The sequence below is a fragment of the Rhineura floridana genome, chromosome 6, assembly GCF_030035675.1.
Source record: "Rhineura floridana isolate rRhiFlo1 chromosome 6, rRhiFlo1.hap2, whole genome shotgun sequence".
Classification (NCBI taxonomy): Eukaryota; Metazoa; Chordata; class Lepidosauria; order Squamata; family Rhineuridae; genus Rhineura; species Rhineura floridana.
Window position 1 is genome coordinate 29,390,521 of NC_084485.1, and position 17,684 is coordinate 29,408,204.

The 17,684-nt window shown below is 42.1% G+C and overlaps 1 protein-coding gene across 2 annotated transcripts in view; it reads left to right on the forward strand.

The window, feature by feature from the left end:
• The window catches only part of PEDS1 (plasmanylethanolamine desaturase 1), a 41,904-nt gene extending 26,757 nt beyond the window's left edge, over positions 1–15,147 (forward strand). The window contains exons 3-6 of one of the 2 annotated variants that reach the window (XM_061631314.1): positions 7,057–7,148; positions 8,628–8,772; positions 10,353–10,562; positions 13,872–15,147. In XM_061631314.1, the coding sequence (XP_061487298.1) occupies positions 7,057–7,148; positions 8,628–8,772; positions 10,353–10,562; positions 13,872–13,993 (569 nt within the window). In that variant the 3' untranslated portion in view covers positions 13,994–15,147. Of the gene's footprint in view, positions 1–7,056; positions 7,149–8,627; positions 8,773–10,349; positions 10,563–13,871 lie in introns of both variants that reach the window. The other variant, XM_061631313.1, reaches the window with a different exon arrangement.
• The last annotated feature ends 2,537 nt before the right edge of the window (positions 15,148–17,684 follow it).

Genomic DNA, 17,684 nt, shown 5'->3' on the forward strand with positions numbered 1-17,684 from the left:
TCTGTGTATCTTACAGTACTTTTGTGTTACAGTACTTTTGCGTTTGTTGCCAGGTTCATTTGCTTTTTCCCTGCCTCCAGAGATTGATCGCAGTCTTGATAGCATCTCTTGAATGTTTTGTAACTTATTAGGAATCGTAAACCTCAAGCCACAGATTCAATTACTGTAGTACAATTGCAGCAGATATATCTTGCTGACCACAAATTCTCCCCCAATGGCCAGTGCTTTTAGGCAACAGGCCACAAAGAACCAGACTTTTCAGGTGGAGTTCACTGAGCCGGGGGGGGGGGGACCTCCAGATGCTGGATTCCAACTCTCATCAACCCTGACCATTGCCCATGCTTGCTGAGGTTGATGGTAGTTGGAGGCCGACAGCATCTGGAGGGTAACAGGTCCTGTCTCCCCCCATTCTTGGCTGATTTGAGAGACTGGGTAGAGCTACTTGCCTTGTTCCAGGGGCTTCCACAGTCTAATCTGGTCCTGGTTGTCCATAATTATTTTCTAGTATTTGAGGTACTGTTGCTGATAAACAATCTTCATCAACCGGGTGAATTGTGCTGGTGGGGACTGATAAAGAGTGTAGTCCAAAACAGCTAAAGGGCATCAGGTTCTTTGAAGGTTGGCTTAAAAGCTCTTGGCTGTAACATCTGTTTTCAGGATTTCTTCAGCTACATCGTATAGCACAGTTTATCATGGTTGATTTCAGTTTTTTCCCTCTTATTTCCACTTCTATCCCACCTTCCTACACTGATGTGTACAAGGCAGCTCTCAAAACCACCAAAATACAAGATAATCGCTCAACAATGAAAGTAGCAGTAAAAAGCATTGGAGGCCAAATTAAGAAAATGCCAGCTGTAATGAAATCCTCCATGCCGATAGTTTTTATAGGATCTTGTGCTTTACCCCCACTTTTCCTTGTTTACCACGCTTATTTAACTGTCCATCCCTGCTTCAAACCTAATCTTTCAGAGCAGCTCGTTTAGATTCCGTTTCACTTTCTGCCCCTTCAGGTCCACCTCTCCACATGAGAGCTCTCTGTTCTGCAATTGGTGGGAGTAACTTTGCTCCCTGGAAGGATTCCACAATAGTTTTATTTGTGCTCAGCTGAAATCATGCATGCTTACATCTTGATGGAGGAGAAGGGGCTGATAGCCTTTATGAATGTCAATGGTTGCTATAGAAATGCAGTACGCCCTTTGTATTGAGCAAAGTGAGCCCCTGTCTGGCTGTGCATTATGTAGAAAATAGTCTGAGCTGTGTTAATTCCTTCCTGCAAATAGATGGGGGAAATGCAGTAATGACCTGTCTTCTGGATTGTTACTTAGCTGCCGCCTCCAATCCTGCTAATTCCAAACCAAATCCTGTTAATTGTGATCTTGGCCTGATTAGAAGGGGAAGTTTGGCTCGCCAGCCATGATGTGTGTGAGCCATATGTTTGGACTTACTCATGGCTGGGGCGGATGATATGAATGTCCTTGTTAAGAGGGTAATATCAGGATCAACTGCTTGGTTTAATTGTTTTAATGCTGTAATGAGTTTAATTCTATTTTAAATGTAGATTTTTATATGTCCAAATTATGTACCCATTTTTAGTTGTAAGCATCCCTGAGTTCCAGTTTTGGAAAAAGGGTGGGATATAAAGATGATGATGATGATGATGACAACAACAACAACAACAACAACTGCTTCCTTCATACCTGCTACCTTCTTGGCCCACTGAATTGGGGCCAACCTAGACCTAATGTTAATTGCATTAAAGGAATTAAATGTCCATGTTTTAAAAGTGTAAATAGCTGCTGAAGAAGGCCCCAAGCAGGATCACAACTTATGGCATGGCAGGAGGAGGGTTAAATCTTCCTGGCAACCCCCTCCCCCCCAAGCTGCTGACAGTCCTCCCATTGGTTCTGATGGGAGTGCTCTCCCAGGACAGATAGGAGCTTTGAGAAAGGGGATTTTCCTCAAGACCATGGTGGGACAAAGAGTTAATCTCTCCATGCAACAATCCTGGCTGAGGGAGGCTTCCATGGCAGCTATTTATATATTTTTTTAAATACTGTTCATGTTGTACCTAGTTGGGGGCTTAATCTATGAAAGGAAAGAGAGCTCCCTTCAAGCATTTGCCTAACCTTTGCTTTGCACCACATTCCTAGCAGGGAGGGAATCCTGAATCTACCCTATTGCATCACTTTCTTGATCACTGGATGTTAATCTCTGAGTAGAACCTAGACACACTATCCTTTGTTTCAAAAGCAAAATGCTTCTGTATTCACCTAACTAGAGCTAAAACTACATATGGCATGTTAAATGAAATAAAAGGGATAGACTAAACAAGACAATTCTGATTTTCATGCTTGTAAGTTTGCAACTGAATACATCTTAAGTATAAATCTGTAAACTGCCACTTGAGTTCAAACAGTGTGTTGGTGTTCTGGAATGTACTTGCAGACTCAATTGACAAAGGTGCGGTTGAGTATTTATATGCTGTGGATGGGGGTTTAGAGGTGCTGTTGATAAGCCTTTTTTCAGGTTTTTAGGCTACTTGTTTGTATATGCTGTTGCACACAATAGTCTGCAAACTCTTACTGCTGTTTCCTGAAGAGTATGATCAGTTCTACAGTAAACAAACTACACCTTGCTAGTCAAAGAAAGTAAAGAACCTGCCAGAGACAACTCCGAACTCCAGGGCAATTAAACCCAGCCAGGCACAACCTGTGCCTCCCTTACCAGGGCTGAGTTAAGCCAAATGCCAACCCTGTAAGGTAGGTAGACTGCACCATCCCTTTAATCTGGTCTCCCATTCTGGACCAAGAGGAAACCCAAAGTGCCAGAAAGCAGACCTGCCAAGGATTCCAAATGACAAGAGCCAAACTGCACTCCCTGTCTTGGAGCCTTAAGGCAAAAATACCCAGTTATATGGTAGTCTGTGCCTAAATGGCCAAGGTGCTGGATTCAGAGCCAAAAATTCCCTGCAGTGAACACACGCACTGGTAAATAAGAGGTAGTCTTTATTAAAATAAAAATTTTAGTGCAAAATATAGCAGTAGAGTAATTCCTTAAACCAAACATCTAGGTTAGGTAAAATACAAAAAATACAAAGAGTTCATTCACAGGGCAAAAATAACAAATCTGCCTATACTCGCAAATTATAGGAAGACAGGCAGAGTAACTTCATGGTTCTGTATCTCCCCCAGAGATGTATGGCCTGGATAGCATTAGGAAGATGGAACCCCCATCAGGGAACATCAAGGAACACTGAGAAAGTACAGAGAGCCTGGTTTTGCTAATAAAGATGGTTCTGTGGCAAGGAATTGTGGGGGAAACATCTTGTCTGAAAGAGGGCTTCTAGCAGGCAGTGAGATTCGGTTCTCACAGCAAAATCCAGTTAATTGAACAGTAAGAATACTTGCTTAGCAGCTTGGTATGTCAAGGTCAGAGGCCTGGGAAGGTTGGAGAAACTGCACCACTGTTAGGTGCGAAAGCTCTAGGTTTCATTATCAGGAAGCCCTCTGATTGGCTAAATCCTGTCTGTTGCCAGGCTTTTCCTCATAAAAGAAGAGTTGAGAGTTTGGCCTATTACTCAAGATTTTGACTTTATGCTAACGCTCAAGGTTCAGTGCTTGATGCTGTTAACCAATGTTCCTTGATGTTACCAGATGTTGGGGTTCCATCTTCCTAATGCTGTCCAGGCCATGCACCTCTGGAGGAGATGTGGAATCACGAAGTTACTCTGGCTGTCTTTCAATAATTGGTGACTATAGAATAGGCTAGATAGATCTGTTATTTTGTTGTTGTGATTGAATTATCTGTATTTTTTGTATTTTACCTAACCTTCTGGATGTTTGGTTTAAGGAATTACTTTATTGTTACATTTTTGCACTTACAATTTTATTTTAATAAAGACTACATCTTACTTAACAGTGTGTGTTCATTGCAAGGGAATTTTGGCTCTGAATCCAGCACCATGGCCCTTTAGGCACAGACCACAATATGAGTGGGTATTTTTGCCTTAAGGCTCCAAGACATGGAGTGCAGTTTGGTTCTTGTCCTTGGGAATCCTTGGCAGGTCTGCTTTCTGGCACTGGGTTTCCCCTTGGCCCAAAGTGGGTGACTGGGTTAAAGGGGTAGTGTCAGTCTACCTACTTTATAGGGTTGTCATTTGGCTTAACTCAGCCCTGGGCTTGTGTCTGGCTGGGTTCAGTTGCCCTGGAGTTGACCCCAGCAAGTTCTTTACAGTTCATGATTTGATTTTCAATGTATATTTTCTTACTCCTGCTCTGCTTTGTTGCAGTCTCACACCTAGCAAGTCCCAAATCACTCCTACATTATCATTATTTGTGAAGAAAAACCATGCAGCCTGCTTTTCTACTATTTGATTAAGGCCCCAAACAAATGCTACTAGAAACTAAACTTCAGAGCCTTGTGTAATTTTTTCCTGATTTCATTTTAGGTTACTAATGTCGGGATCAAGAAGTGGCCTGAACAAAATATTTTTCTCATTGTCCCCTCCCAAATGAGTCACTCATGACCCCTCCCAGATGAGTCAGTCATGTAGAAAGGCAGTTTCACTTCAGCAGTGTGTGCTTATTGTAAACTTGCAGTGCAGTGAGTTACTTTAGCATAGTAGCTAAAACTGAGCTGTGAATTGAGAATCTGTTACTTCAAATCTTGCCTCTGCTATAGAGTCTCTCAAACAGGAGCGGGGAACTTCTTTCAGCCTAATGGCCACATTTCCTTTTGACCAACTTTCTGGGGGCCACAAGCCATTGGTGGATTGGGCCAGAGGCAAAAGTGGGCTGAGCAATTAATGTAAACTTTACCATGTACAGTAGACTAATTTCTACACACACTCACACATCCCTCTCTATAGTTCATCCAGGAGAGCAAGAGGCATTATCATATTCCAACCAGGCAAAAACACTCAAAGAGGAATCAGGGCCAATGGGGGGGGGGTTGACTGAGGAAAATCTGGAAGGCCAGATAGAAAGGCCTGGAGGCCTGCATTGTCCCCCCCCCCGTCCTGAGGTGCTCCCCTCCTCCCCATTCTAGAAGATCATAGCCAAGTCCCATACTTTCTCAGCTTTAGTCCTGCTTCTGTAATAAGGTGCTAATACAGACCAACTTTACAGAGTGCTATAAGGATTACTGAAAACATGCATGATGCATGTTGAAGTACATTATAATAAATAAATGGCTCTGTGCCAACCTAGAGGAAGTCTCGAGTGGAATGCCACTCTATCTTAGGCCCTCTGTTGTTCAACATCCTTATAAATATCTTTGCTTGAAGAGGAGTAGAAGGGGTATGCTTAGCAAACTTGTAGACCATACGGCAGCGGCTAGAAGGAATGGCTACTTTTGCAAAAGACAATCAAGATTAAGAATGATATTGACAGGTTGGTATGTTGAGCCAAAGCCATCACCATGGAATTCAATAAGAGATAAATGAAAAGTCCTGCATTTTAGGTATCAGGAATCAAAAGGCACATATAAAATATGAGGAGACACTCAGCTTGGCAGCGATACATGTGAAAAGGATCAAGGTGTCTTAGCTGATCATCTGCAGAACATAAGCCTGCAGTGCAGGGACTAAAAAACATAAGCTAGTGCAATCTTAGGCTGAACTAAGAGGAGCATAATGTCCACATCACAAGGATAGTCATCCTCTATTCTGCGTCAGTTACACCACATCTGGAATATAGTGTTAGTTCTGGGTGCTGCATTTTAAGAAAGATACTGACCAACTAGAGTGTGTCCAGAGAGGATGACTTAGTATGGTGAAGGACCTGGAAGCCAAGTTCTATGAGGAACAGTTAAGACATGGGGGGGGCTTTTTGTCTCCAGGGGCCAAATCCTTATCAGGATGTGCCTCATGGGCCAAATTTGACAAGTAGGCGAGGCCTCTTGCGTGTCAGAATCTCCTGTGCTTCCCTGAAGTCTCCACAATCAGGGACTTGGAGGGGAGGAAGACTTGCAAAGCTGCTTCCAAGTCTCCCCCTCCCCTGTAAGTCACTGATCTTAGAGATTTAAAAGAGAAGTGTGGGTAGACTTGGAAAAGGCTTTAAAAATGAACCACACTCCCATTTGAGGAAACAGGACTGCAGGAGCTGTCTCAAAGCCTTTATCAAACCTTTTTTGAAGTAGCTTGTGTCTGTGAGCTGGATGCTTTGGTACAGGGCTTTAATCCACACTCAGCTGATGAGAGGGGATTAAATCCTTCTGCCTTGGCTGCATGGTCTTCCTTGCTGGGAACAGGATTGTGCAGCCAACCCTGTTCTTCCATTCATCAAGGGCCAAATCTGTCCCCCTAGGGTGCCATGATTGACCTGGAGGTTGGAGATTCCCCACCCCTGAGTTAAGAGTTGTGTGTTTGGCCTGGACAAGATAAACTTAGGGGAGGGGGGCTGAAAACAGACTTCAAACACCTGAAAGGCTGTCATGCAGGAAATAGACCAGACTTGTTCTCTGATGCTTCAGAGGGCAGGGCTGGGATAGGAATTGCAGAAGCTTTCTAACAGTAAGGGCTGTTTGACAGTAAAACAGACTGCCTGGGGAAGGCAGTGGGCTTCCCTTCATTGGAGGTATTCAGGCAGAGGCTGGATGGCCATCTGTCGGGAATGCTGCGATTGTATCCTGCATTAAGCAGAGAATTGGACTAGATTGTCTCAGAAGGTCTGTGGTTCTATGAATGCTCTTCGGCTGCAAAGATGGGAAATGGGCTGTAAAGACGCCATATCTGTCTCTGGTATTCACAAAACACCTCAGGTGCTTCTGTATACAAGTTGCATGTACTGGAGTTGACCAATGTTTCCCTAAGTGACCAAAACCGGATTCCAAATAGATGCAGCAGTAGCAGGTTAAAAATGGTTTGTTAGGAAAAGGTTGTGGGTTTGGAGAATTAGTGATGGAAGTGATTTCTTGCCTGGAAAAAGTCACTATATTAGTCACTGTTGTGTATCTGTTAAAATATCACCTACATGCTTTAGGAGGTACTTAAAATGGTCTGAATGTCTACTAAATCTTTCTTTTCTCTCTCCCCCCTCCCTTTTTTGTTTTTTAAAGTTGCAGGAATCATTACTGCTGATTTTGCCTCGGGTCTAGTGCACTGGGGAGCAGATACTTGGGGTTCTGTGGATCTGCCAGTAGTTGGAAAGGTTTGGCATTTTTTATTATTGAAAAAAGTTGCAGGATGACCTGGACAGCAATGAAACTTTAGCATACTTCAGGCAATGCGTGCAGTAATGTAGCAAGATGCTATCCCTCAAGTGGGCAACATTTGGGTGCAAAGCCACTGAATAGGTTGAGAATCTTGAGTTGCGCCTTTTTCAGAATTAGCCAGTTCACCCATTATAGCTGAACTATGATTTGGCTATTTGGAACATGCTACTCATTCCAACCCTCTTTCACTTTTTGGTTTGTAGTAGCCACAGTTTGCCCTAGTGTCTGAATCTGGCAACTACAGTTAACACAAACCAGAGCTGAAAACCCACTTCAGACTGACTTCTAATTCTGGTTTGGAGGCAAATCACGGTTTGTTGTAACCATAGTTGGCCTGATTCAAATCTCATGGCAAACTTTATAGTTACTGTGAACCAGGGAGGAAGGAAATTAAAACATGCATGGGGAGGAGGAAGCCTATGAGTCCAAAACACAGTCCTAAAGTTTGGCGTTGCTATCAATATCAGTCCAATGTTACTAGCACTCATGATTTCAGTTTCCTTAAAAAGTGATGGTAAAAAGAATAAGGCTACAGGAGCACTTGTAGCATGTCTTCTGACTATTTTGTAACTTTCAGTGTTATTGAAAATAAGTGAATGTTGCAACTGAAACCTGCAATGCCTAGCTTGTGCTTTCTTCCCACCCACCCCAATCAAGCTAATTATCTGCTTTTGGTGCTAAACAATTCATCCACGCTTCACTGTTCAGTATCTTACTGTTGACTAACGCAAGTGCCTTCCTTGCTGATCTGACTCAAATATTATATTTGATCTCTCCTTCTCTGCCCCCTCTTAATAAGCATGCTGTCCTTAACAGCAAAACGGACATATAGTCCCAAGCTAAACCGGTTCTAGGCTGAGTGCGCCAAGAAATGCTGAATAGCAATCCCTGTGGCATGCCCTGTTGCTGACTTTGAGATTATAGTGTGTGGTGCTAAACTAACTCCCACTTCACTACCAACTTATCTTCTAGTTATTCACTAGAATGGTGAGTGTGCTATACCTATGAATACAGATACCAACATATGAACTCAAGCCAATAATAGTGTAGTGCTTAAGAGGGATCTGTTATCTGTGAGTTCCCATATTCAGAGCTCACCTCTGCCATGAGTTTGTTGGATAGCCTTAGACAAATCCACCCCAAGCTCCTCCACTGCAGTACTGGGAGATGATAACCTCTGTTCTCCTGACCAAATCATTGCAGTGGCATAGAGCTTGCAAGCGACTAATCACCTGACAACCTGTGGCAAGAGAGACTTCCCTCTAGGTGACAGGCCAGATTGGTAGTTCTCTTTTGAGCCCAAATTTACCTACATAGGTATCCGTGGGTAGGTATCTCTAGCAAAATTTGTGTGGGCTAGGAAGTTGTTAAGGCTGACAGTTGGACTTATTTTTCTTTCCTTTACTTTTTTTAAGGCTTTTATCAGACCTTTCAGAGAACATCACATTGACCCAACAGCAATTACCAGACATGACTTCATAGAGACCAATGGAGATAACTGTATGTTGACCATATTTCCATTGGCAAACATGGCCTACAAATTGGTTTCTTTATCACCAGGTAAGTGATTATAAATCCATGAGTAAACTGGATTTGCAGCTTCCACTATGTAAATAGACCTTTCACCTCTGAAGAGAGAGGGAGAATTGTTAGTTAATACTAGAACAGCTTGAGAAGAATGACATTATTTTACTATTTAGTTTCTTATTTATTAATTTATTTATGTAACAAATTCTAGACCACCTTTCAGCCCCTACAAGGACCCTGAAAGTGGTTTACCATACAAGTTTCTAGCAGTCTTCACCTTTGTTCATGGGGCAGGATAGTGTTAAAGCAAGCAATAATGAATGAAATTAGAAAAAGAATAGAGTAGTGTAAAAACTACTTGGCCACCTTGTCAAAGAACTTTCTAAAAAATATTAAACCGTAAGTTGCAAGATTTTAACAATTAAGGGTAACCTCATTTTCAAAGATAGGACCCACCTCATCTGTGGCAGAAGCAAAGATATATTTAAGGTACATGTCAGAGATGCTCTTGGTGAGTGAGCCAAGCCAAAGGCAGTGTCCATAAGGCTCCCTGTAGTTCAGGTGTGGGGAACCTTTAACCCTCCAGATGTTGCTGAACTACAACTCCCATCATCCCTGGCTATTGGCCATGCTTGCTGGGGCTGACGGGAATTGTAGTTCAAAACTTCCAGAGGGCCAAAGGTTTCCTACACCTGCTAAGTCTTACTCTGGTGAAGGGAGAATAGGAAAGATATATTGTGATCATTTTGACTTAGAACATGAAACAAAGCCTATTCAGAGCTACCCTGATGACTTAGTTTGTAATTAACAATTTTAGAAACAACTTAACAGGGATGGAGAAAGAGTGCTTCCAGACTGGGGCTTAATACTGTAAATGAGTTTTTCGTATATCACAGATGGGTTGTTGGCAACAGTTCTTTTTTAATTTAGTGGGTTTTTCCTGGAAAGGGTAAATCTGTATTAAAATGGGGTGGTGCAGGCTGGCACTCTGACGCAATGTTGTGTGGACACTGCAAAAAATTTACATGCACCAGGGTCACCCATTCCACAATAAACACCAGTCTGGAAGCACCCTAGGGCAATTCCTCTGATTTAGTTAGCACCTATCTGTTTGAACTTCATGCTTGGGCTGACAAATGTACCCTAGTGTTCATGGTGCTAAATGCCCTAATGTGGCATGGGAAGATGATGCAGTCTTTGTTGTTTAGAGAGGTAAACAACAAGCTAACAACTGACTTGTTAAATCAGACAGAGTTCCTTCTGGTGAAGCACTCTGTTGCTAACATTAGTGAACTAGATGCCCCTGAGCATCTTGCAAACAGAGGATGGAGGTGGCCATCACCTGTTTTGAGTATCTGGTCACCAGTGACACACTGATCTAACGTGGCATTTCAGAATTCCTCTGGGGGTGAATGATCACTTGGTAACTATAGTATTAACACAATGAACTACTTAATAGTAACATACAGTGTACTGCTTAAATGTGACCAACCCATAGAAATTGTCCTCGTATTGGGGAGGAGGTGACCTATGTGTCCAGACATCTTCTGTTGCGAGCTTATTCAGTGAGAGTAAAATAAATCCTACTCTCCCCTTTTTTTCCTTTCCAGAAGCATTACACCAAACGTGCCCTTGGGAGTGTTATGTTTATGCCCTGGCTATATTTGGAACCTTGACAAACCAGATTCACAAGTGGTCTCATACGTACTTTGGTCTTCCTCGCTGGGTTATCTTCCTGCAGGACTGGCACATTATCCTGCCACGGAAACACCACAGGATCCACCACGTGTCTCCTCATGAAACTTATTTCTGTATTACTACAGGTAAATACATGTGAATCTCATTGCATTTGACATGGTAGACATTACATGTTCTGTTTCAGGGGTGGGCAGACTTCAGGCTTGTAGGATCTACTTTGATGTTTGTTTTTATCAAACTCTAATCCACCAGCTGGAGCCAAGCAGGCAAATGCTAAGAATTAAGGAACAGGTTGCATGTGCTCAGCCCAGGAATTGGTGATCAGTACCAGAGTCAAGCTCACAGACCCTTTGACACAGATGTCCAGTCCTGAGTTTGCCCAAGTATTGTTTTTCACCAACCTAATTTTGGGGTTGGGTTTCCATTCTTACCTAGAGGGACCAATTTCAGAAAGTGGTACTTGGGTGGGGGAGTATGGTCAGCTCAAACTTGCAACATTTATGCAGTTTATTTAAAATACTTACAGAATTGTCTTTTAGAAAAAACACCCTCACGAAGTGACTTCCACAAAATAAAAATACAGGATACAAAAGCAAAATGACAAACACCATAAATACATACCATGCCATCTTTAAAACAATTAAAATCTAACCAAACTATATAGCATCAAAGATAATAACATCAGACCACCATGAAAACAGCTGTGTGTGTACCATTTCAGCATCGATTTATAACAAAGGTAGATCTACATAAAGGATGGGGAATGTTCAGCCCTCCAGACATGTTTGGTCTACAACTCCCATAATCCCTTTGGGTCTGCTGCCCGGGGCTGATGAGAGTCGAATCTAATAACGTCTGCATTTTGAAGGTAATGTGCATTTTCTGGCTGTTGAGGATAAACACTTAGGGCGATATCCAGTTAAGGCATCCTGTCAGTGCAAGGATTACTACTAGCATAGTGGGACTTCCTGCTGTCCTCCCCCTGCATGTGCCCTGCGCCCTCCCCAGATCTGCTCTGAAGGGTTGGGGAAACTCCAGAACAGGTTTAGGATATGCACAAGGGAGAGAAGGGAGGGAAGTCCTATTGCACTAATGGTAATTCTTCCATTGATGGGATCCTGACTTAGCATTATGTTGGATGCAATTGTCACTCTACAATCCACATTTCCTTTGTCTCTGAACTTGGGCTGGTCATTAATAACGATTAAGACCCATACTGGACAAGAGATCTTGAATCTGCAGTGTGGTCCTCCTGTGAACTGATACACATGGTTGCAAGAAGGGTTCCATCAGCCACTTGTGTGCAAGTGCAGAGTTGCACAGTGAAAATGTATAGTGTTTGGTACACATTTAATTACACACAGTTAATGCTCCCTGTCTCACTTTGAATTCTCACAAATACATTTTCATACTTGCTTAAAGTGCATTTTTAGCACAGTGTCAATGCGCTGCATGGTGCAGAGTGCATTCCACCAGCTACGGCTGGTGCACTAACTCCCTCCCAAAGAGCAACTCTTCTTGGACAAGGGTAACTTGAGTGCAGTTGCCAAACTCTGGCAATTGCCTGTAATGCATTCCATGTATAGCTGCCTTCTGAAATGTCTGGAAACTGCAGTTAAGGCAACATATAGCTGCTGGCTGGATCCAGTCAATGGGAATATATCTTCCATGTGCTTTAGGAGTTCTGCTATTCCAAAGTGAGTCTGCTTGTACATTTAGATCACTTTTGAAGCTCCTCCTCTGGGTTCTGGCACCATTTGAAAGGAGGCAGGCAGTGACTGGGGAGAGAGAGAGCTGGCTTTGCTGTGAGTGCCCCCTTATGGTATATTCTCTCCAGGGATGCTCACCTGGTGTGGTGAGGAAGAGGGTCATTGCCATTGGTAGTGCACATGATTTGCATTCAAAAGGTTTTGGAAACCTGCAGAATAGTTTCTGGCCAACATAGACAGTACTGAGCTAGATAGCCCAGTGGCCTGACTTGGTATAGAGCGGGTTGTTAAGTCTTTGGCACAAGATAATGACCCTTCTTTTCCCATACTCATAATTTCTGGTGGTTTTATTGCTGCTATTCTGTTTCTTTTCTTTTATTGTAAGCAACTCTGGAAATAGTACAATGAAGGGTAAAATATAAATCTATAAAAATGTGTGCGAGCAGAAGGCACTTGTGTACACACAACTGTGGGGCTGATGTGGGGGGGAGGAATGTGATTGCCAGAAGGAAACATCTGGCTCTGGAGAGCCCACTTTGTAGTGTGTACTGCAATGAGGGAAGTTGAAAAGTCCCTGGGTGAGAGTAGAAACACTACCCATGGAACTTTGGGACCTGCTCATTACTCAAATTGCATCTGTAAAGCAAATCAAACAGCTGTTTACATTACTGTTGCATATAAGACTTTCATCATCTGGAATTTGCAAATCAAACTGCAATGCCTTGCGTTGCAGCCAACATTTTCCCCATTCCTTTGGAAATTTTGACATGGAATTAACAGTATTGGATATAATTGTTTTTACACCGCTGATGACACTTGATCTTAATATGTTTGCCAACAATACGTGATTTTAGGATTTATATTTGATAGCTAACATTCAGTGATATTCAAAAGCTGATGGGCAGTGGACTGTAGTATTTGATCATTGATAGCTTAGAACACTCAATATTTTGACAGCTCATTCTGGCCACATTTAAATCACTCTGCTTTTCTCATACTTAAAGGTTTTGTTGACAGATTCTGATCTGAGACATTGGCAGACTCCAGAATTCTTTTACCTCAATTAAATGCAAAGCGCATCTTGCCACATGCCTTTTCTGAGCTTTGCCTGCAAGTGGAGCAATTGAGCGTATCTATAAAACCTCTTTTCCCTTGGCATAGCTACCACCGTGTGTTTCCAGTGTTAAAGGAGTCCAATTGCTGATTTTTCCTGACCTCTTTAAAATTTGTCTTGGCATTACAGTTTGCATTGGCATGTAGGAACTAATCACAAGAACATGTTAGCTGTAAAAGTTGTGTGTAAAAGTTGCATCATCTGGTGGGCATATGGTAAACCTGTAGCAGGTCAAACTGGGTTGACGGTCTGCATGGTTTGAAAGAAGCCCTTTAAAATGTTGATGAGACCCTGTGTATGAGAGAGATTAATATCTGCATAGAGCGTGGAACACATTTAGTTTCAAAAGTAAAACAATGTTTTGAGTGGAAAGTTTTAAGTGCAATTGTTTATACGCTTACCTGAAGCCAGCCCAACTGAGGCTAGTGGAACTGACATCAGGCAGCCCACTTCTATGCAAACCTGCATAATATTGGGCTGCATGTGTCTTCTGTTAACAACCTAAATAATCTTATCCTGTATTTTTATTATAATATCTTAAATTAATTCAGTTATCTTCAACTGTACAACTTAATTCACATCCTTATTCTCCCTCCACTTTAATCTTTCAGGCTGGCTGAACTACCCGTTGGAGAAAATCAGATTTTGGAGGTTCCTAGAGAATATCATAGAAGGACTGACAGGAGAAAAACCTAGAGCAGATGACATGAAATGGGCTCAGAAAATAAAGTAAACTCTTGCCAGGCGTCTGCAGTCCTTATACTTGTTGCCAATATTTTTAAAAGAAAAAGCCATCAGCCAAATTAAAGACTTGCAAAGGAAATAATGGACTAAAGCACAATGCTTTTACAAAGTGCTAACAGACTGCAGTTAAAGGACTCACTCTTCAAAGTAATACTTGAAAATGCAAATGGCTAATTTCCATTTGTATTGAGCACCTTCTGTTAGCTACATCTGCTGATGTTGAACATTTTCATCCTTGAGTCTCAAAAGCCATTAGTTGGAGAAGACAGTGCACCATTTCTAGTAAGATATGTCATTGGCACAGTAAAATGTGTTGTATCAACATGAATTGCCACTTTGAAAGCCAAGGTAAGACCAACGTGAAGATAGCAAACAAGCACTGCATTTTTAAGGAGCAGGTTCAAACTGCGTGAGAATCAGCAGAGGGAATGGAAGTTTATGAAAATGTCACCACTTCCATGCATTTAGTGTCTGGTACACCTTCCAGTTGCTTCATCTTGCTGTCATGTCAAGCCTTAGTCTATGTGGTGTGCAACAGACCATTTGGGAGTCTTGTTCTGCTAGTGCAGCCTTTCCCAACCAGTGTGCCTCCAGATGTTGGACCACAATTCCCATCTTTCCTGACCATTGGCAATGTGGCTGAGGCTGATGGGAGTTGTGGTCCAACAACATCTGGAGGCACACTGGTTGGGAAAGGCTGTGCTAGTGGATTAAGGATCCTTATTGTTGTCTGTCTCCTGAAATAAACAAGTGTTCTACTTCCTTGATAGTTGAGCAGACCATTGCTGTAATAAGCCTGCAACTAATTAACTTAGTAGCAATCTGGGGAAAAGCAGAACACCTTCTGCACAAGTGTCAAAACATAAGACACTTGTGTTAGGTCATTTAGTATTCAGTGATTGGGGTTCCTTTCAGTATATCCTCTCTTCCAGTGATCATTGTGTAAGGTAGTTCTAGGAAACTGGGCACATCATTGAATTTATTTGTTAGGAGGGATAGGTTAATGGCGGTGTGTATTTTTAAAGGTGCTTGCTCATTCATGTAAATATTATAAAGCCTTAATCTTTTTGGTGTAACATGGAATAATATTTTAATGTGGTCCGAATGTATATAATATATTTATAACAAAGCAGTTCAATTATACTAATTGCATTTGTTTAGTCTCATTGCAATATATATTTTTTATATTTGTGATTCGAGGGTGTGACTGCATCTCTAGCATTTTGCTAACAACCAAATACAAGTTGTAGAGCAATTTAACATGTCATGTTGATCTTAAACAAACCACGTGTGGATTTCCATTGACTTGTTTAGAAAACTGTTGAAATACTCAATGTTCTAAAAAACAATGTTCTAGAAAACAACTCAAGGTAGATTTACAGAACGATTCCATCTTTGATAGCATCTAGAAATGTAGTGATTTGTACCAATATGGATTGATTTAAATCAAGTTTCCCATTTATGCTTATTTCTTAATATAAAACTTGCCACTAAACAATGTCAATTTCTAGCTAAATATAGAGGTGATATTACCTACTTTTTCTTTCTTATAGCCAGGCCTTGCATCTCATTGTGACACTGTATTCATTGTTTCCTTTTTTTAACCTCTGTGATCCTCCAGAGTCCCCAACTCCCATCAACCCCAGCCAGCAGGACAAATGGTGAGGGATGATAGGAATTGTAGCCCCAACATCATTTGAAGGGCCACAGATTCCCCATCCCTGCTATACGTAGAGGTAGTGGGGCACTTAATCACTTCTGAACCATCAATATTTTTGATGTTATTAACAAGCTCCATACTAACACGAGCTCTCTCTTTTTGGAGCTAGTTTTGTCATCTAAATATCTATTAAGCTCATTTATATACCCCTCTTCAGTTAGAAAATGCCAGAGCAGTCAAACTGTCAAATGCATAACAAAACATAATTGCCTTCAACATTAAAACAGTGAATTGAAATGATACTGTAGACTTTTACAGTTGCACAAAAACAGTGTAATAATAAAATACACGTTCAGGCACCTAAAATAACCTAGCAAAAGGAAAGTGTCAGTACCAATCTCCTGTACTAAATCCACCATCTCCCAATCCTACAGCAAACAAGAAACATACATGAAAGCACACATAGGAACCTATATTATACAGAGTGAGATGAGTGGTCCATCCAGCTCACTATTGTCCATAGTGACTGGCAGTGGTTCTCTCAAGATGGCAGGCAGGAGGCTCTCCCAGTCTTACCTGGAGATGCCAGGGATTGAACTGTCAATCTTCTGCATACAAGGCAAATGCTCTACCAATGAGCCACAGCCCCTTGGAACAATCAATCAGCCAGGGGCACAATGATGTTATGACACTATCCCATTTCTCCCCTCACCCCATACACACTTCTTGCCCAGGCTCACAGTTCTCCCTTAATAACTGTCTCTAACCCAGCAACATGAGCTGGGGAAACCCCAACTCCTCTTCTTGGAGCTCTTACCCCAACCAAGTGCTCTAACCCCCTTAGCTTTCCACCTATATGTTACTTATGTGCTAATATATGTTGCTTCTGCCAACTCTCGCTCTACAGGTGGTTACTAAAGGAACAGAGAATTGGCAGAGGCTCTACAGTCAGATGTATTATTGATGACATTCTATGAGTTAGCTTAACAATGATTTTACTATTGGACAACCCATATATGCCTGTAAAAAGTTATAGCAGCTGTGCCCCCCCACCCCAATACGTTTGGAGTTTGTGTGTGTGTGGAGAGAGTCAATATTGAGATTGGTGTAGTCACTTTGGGTCTTGGGAGATGTTGGGTACACCAAAATCAGCACACCTAGCACCATTGAAACCCCTTTCTGGATGAATAAACCTCAGTCCTGTTCTATGACACAGAAGAGCAAACCACTTGGGCAAATTGACTGGTGGGCTGCAAACATAAATGTCCTGTTATCATTGGTGCACATCAACAGTATCTCCAAAGGTCAACAGAGGTAAGATCTGTAAATACATCTCCTCTGCAGTTATCAATATCCTGGATGATAAAGCAAGGGCACATTGCATGCTGTAGCAATGCACATTATTCAGTGCTCTAGTAACAACTGGAATCAGACCCTTTTAGGATGCCCACTTTCGGGCACAGGGTGGCAGTAAGGGAGACTAGGCAGTGGTGGTTAAGGGGATGGGATACCTCTTAGCATGGTCAAATTGAAGGAGATCCAAGGTGGAGGTCAGCAAGCTGGTTTTAAAAATGCCATATCAACGGTTGGAGTTGGGGCAGGAGACGTTGGTGGGTCAATGAATGGGGCCTGGTGGATTTTGCTATATTAGGAATGGGGTCTGGCATATCTGGGTGCAAGTTGGGAATACCAAATGGCTTGCTAAAACAGCTTATGGCTGTCAACACTTGCTCCGCATGTTCTGCACAAGGAATGGTGCATGATGGTGATAGTGAAGTTCTGAATGGAAACTGTAATGAGACAAGGGGAAATGAGGCAGAAGAAGGTTGCTGTATAGAGGGAGAGGGGATGTCACTGAATCATCTGACACATAATATTTTGGCTCCTTTTTTCAAACAATGCTAATCCTACAACCTCATCAAATCCTAGCTCTTCTGAAGTCTGCATTATGAAGCTAGTCCCTATGAGGTAAGTTGCGTGGAGAGACTATGATTGGTCCATAGTAACCCGGTGAGAGCAC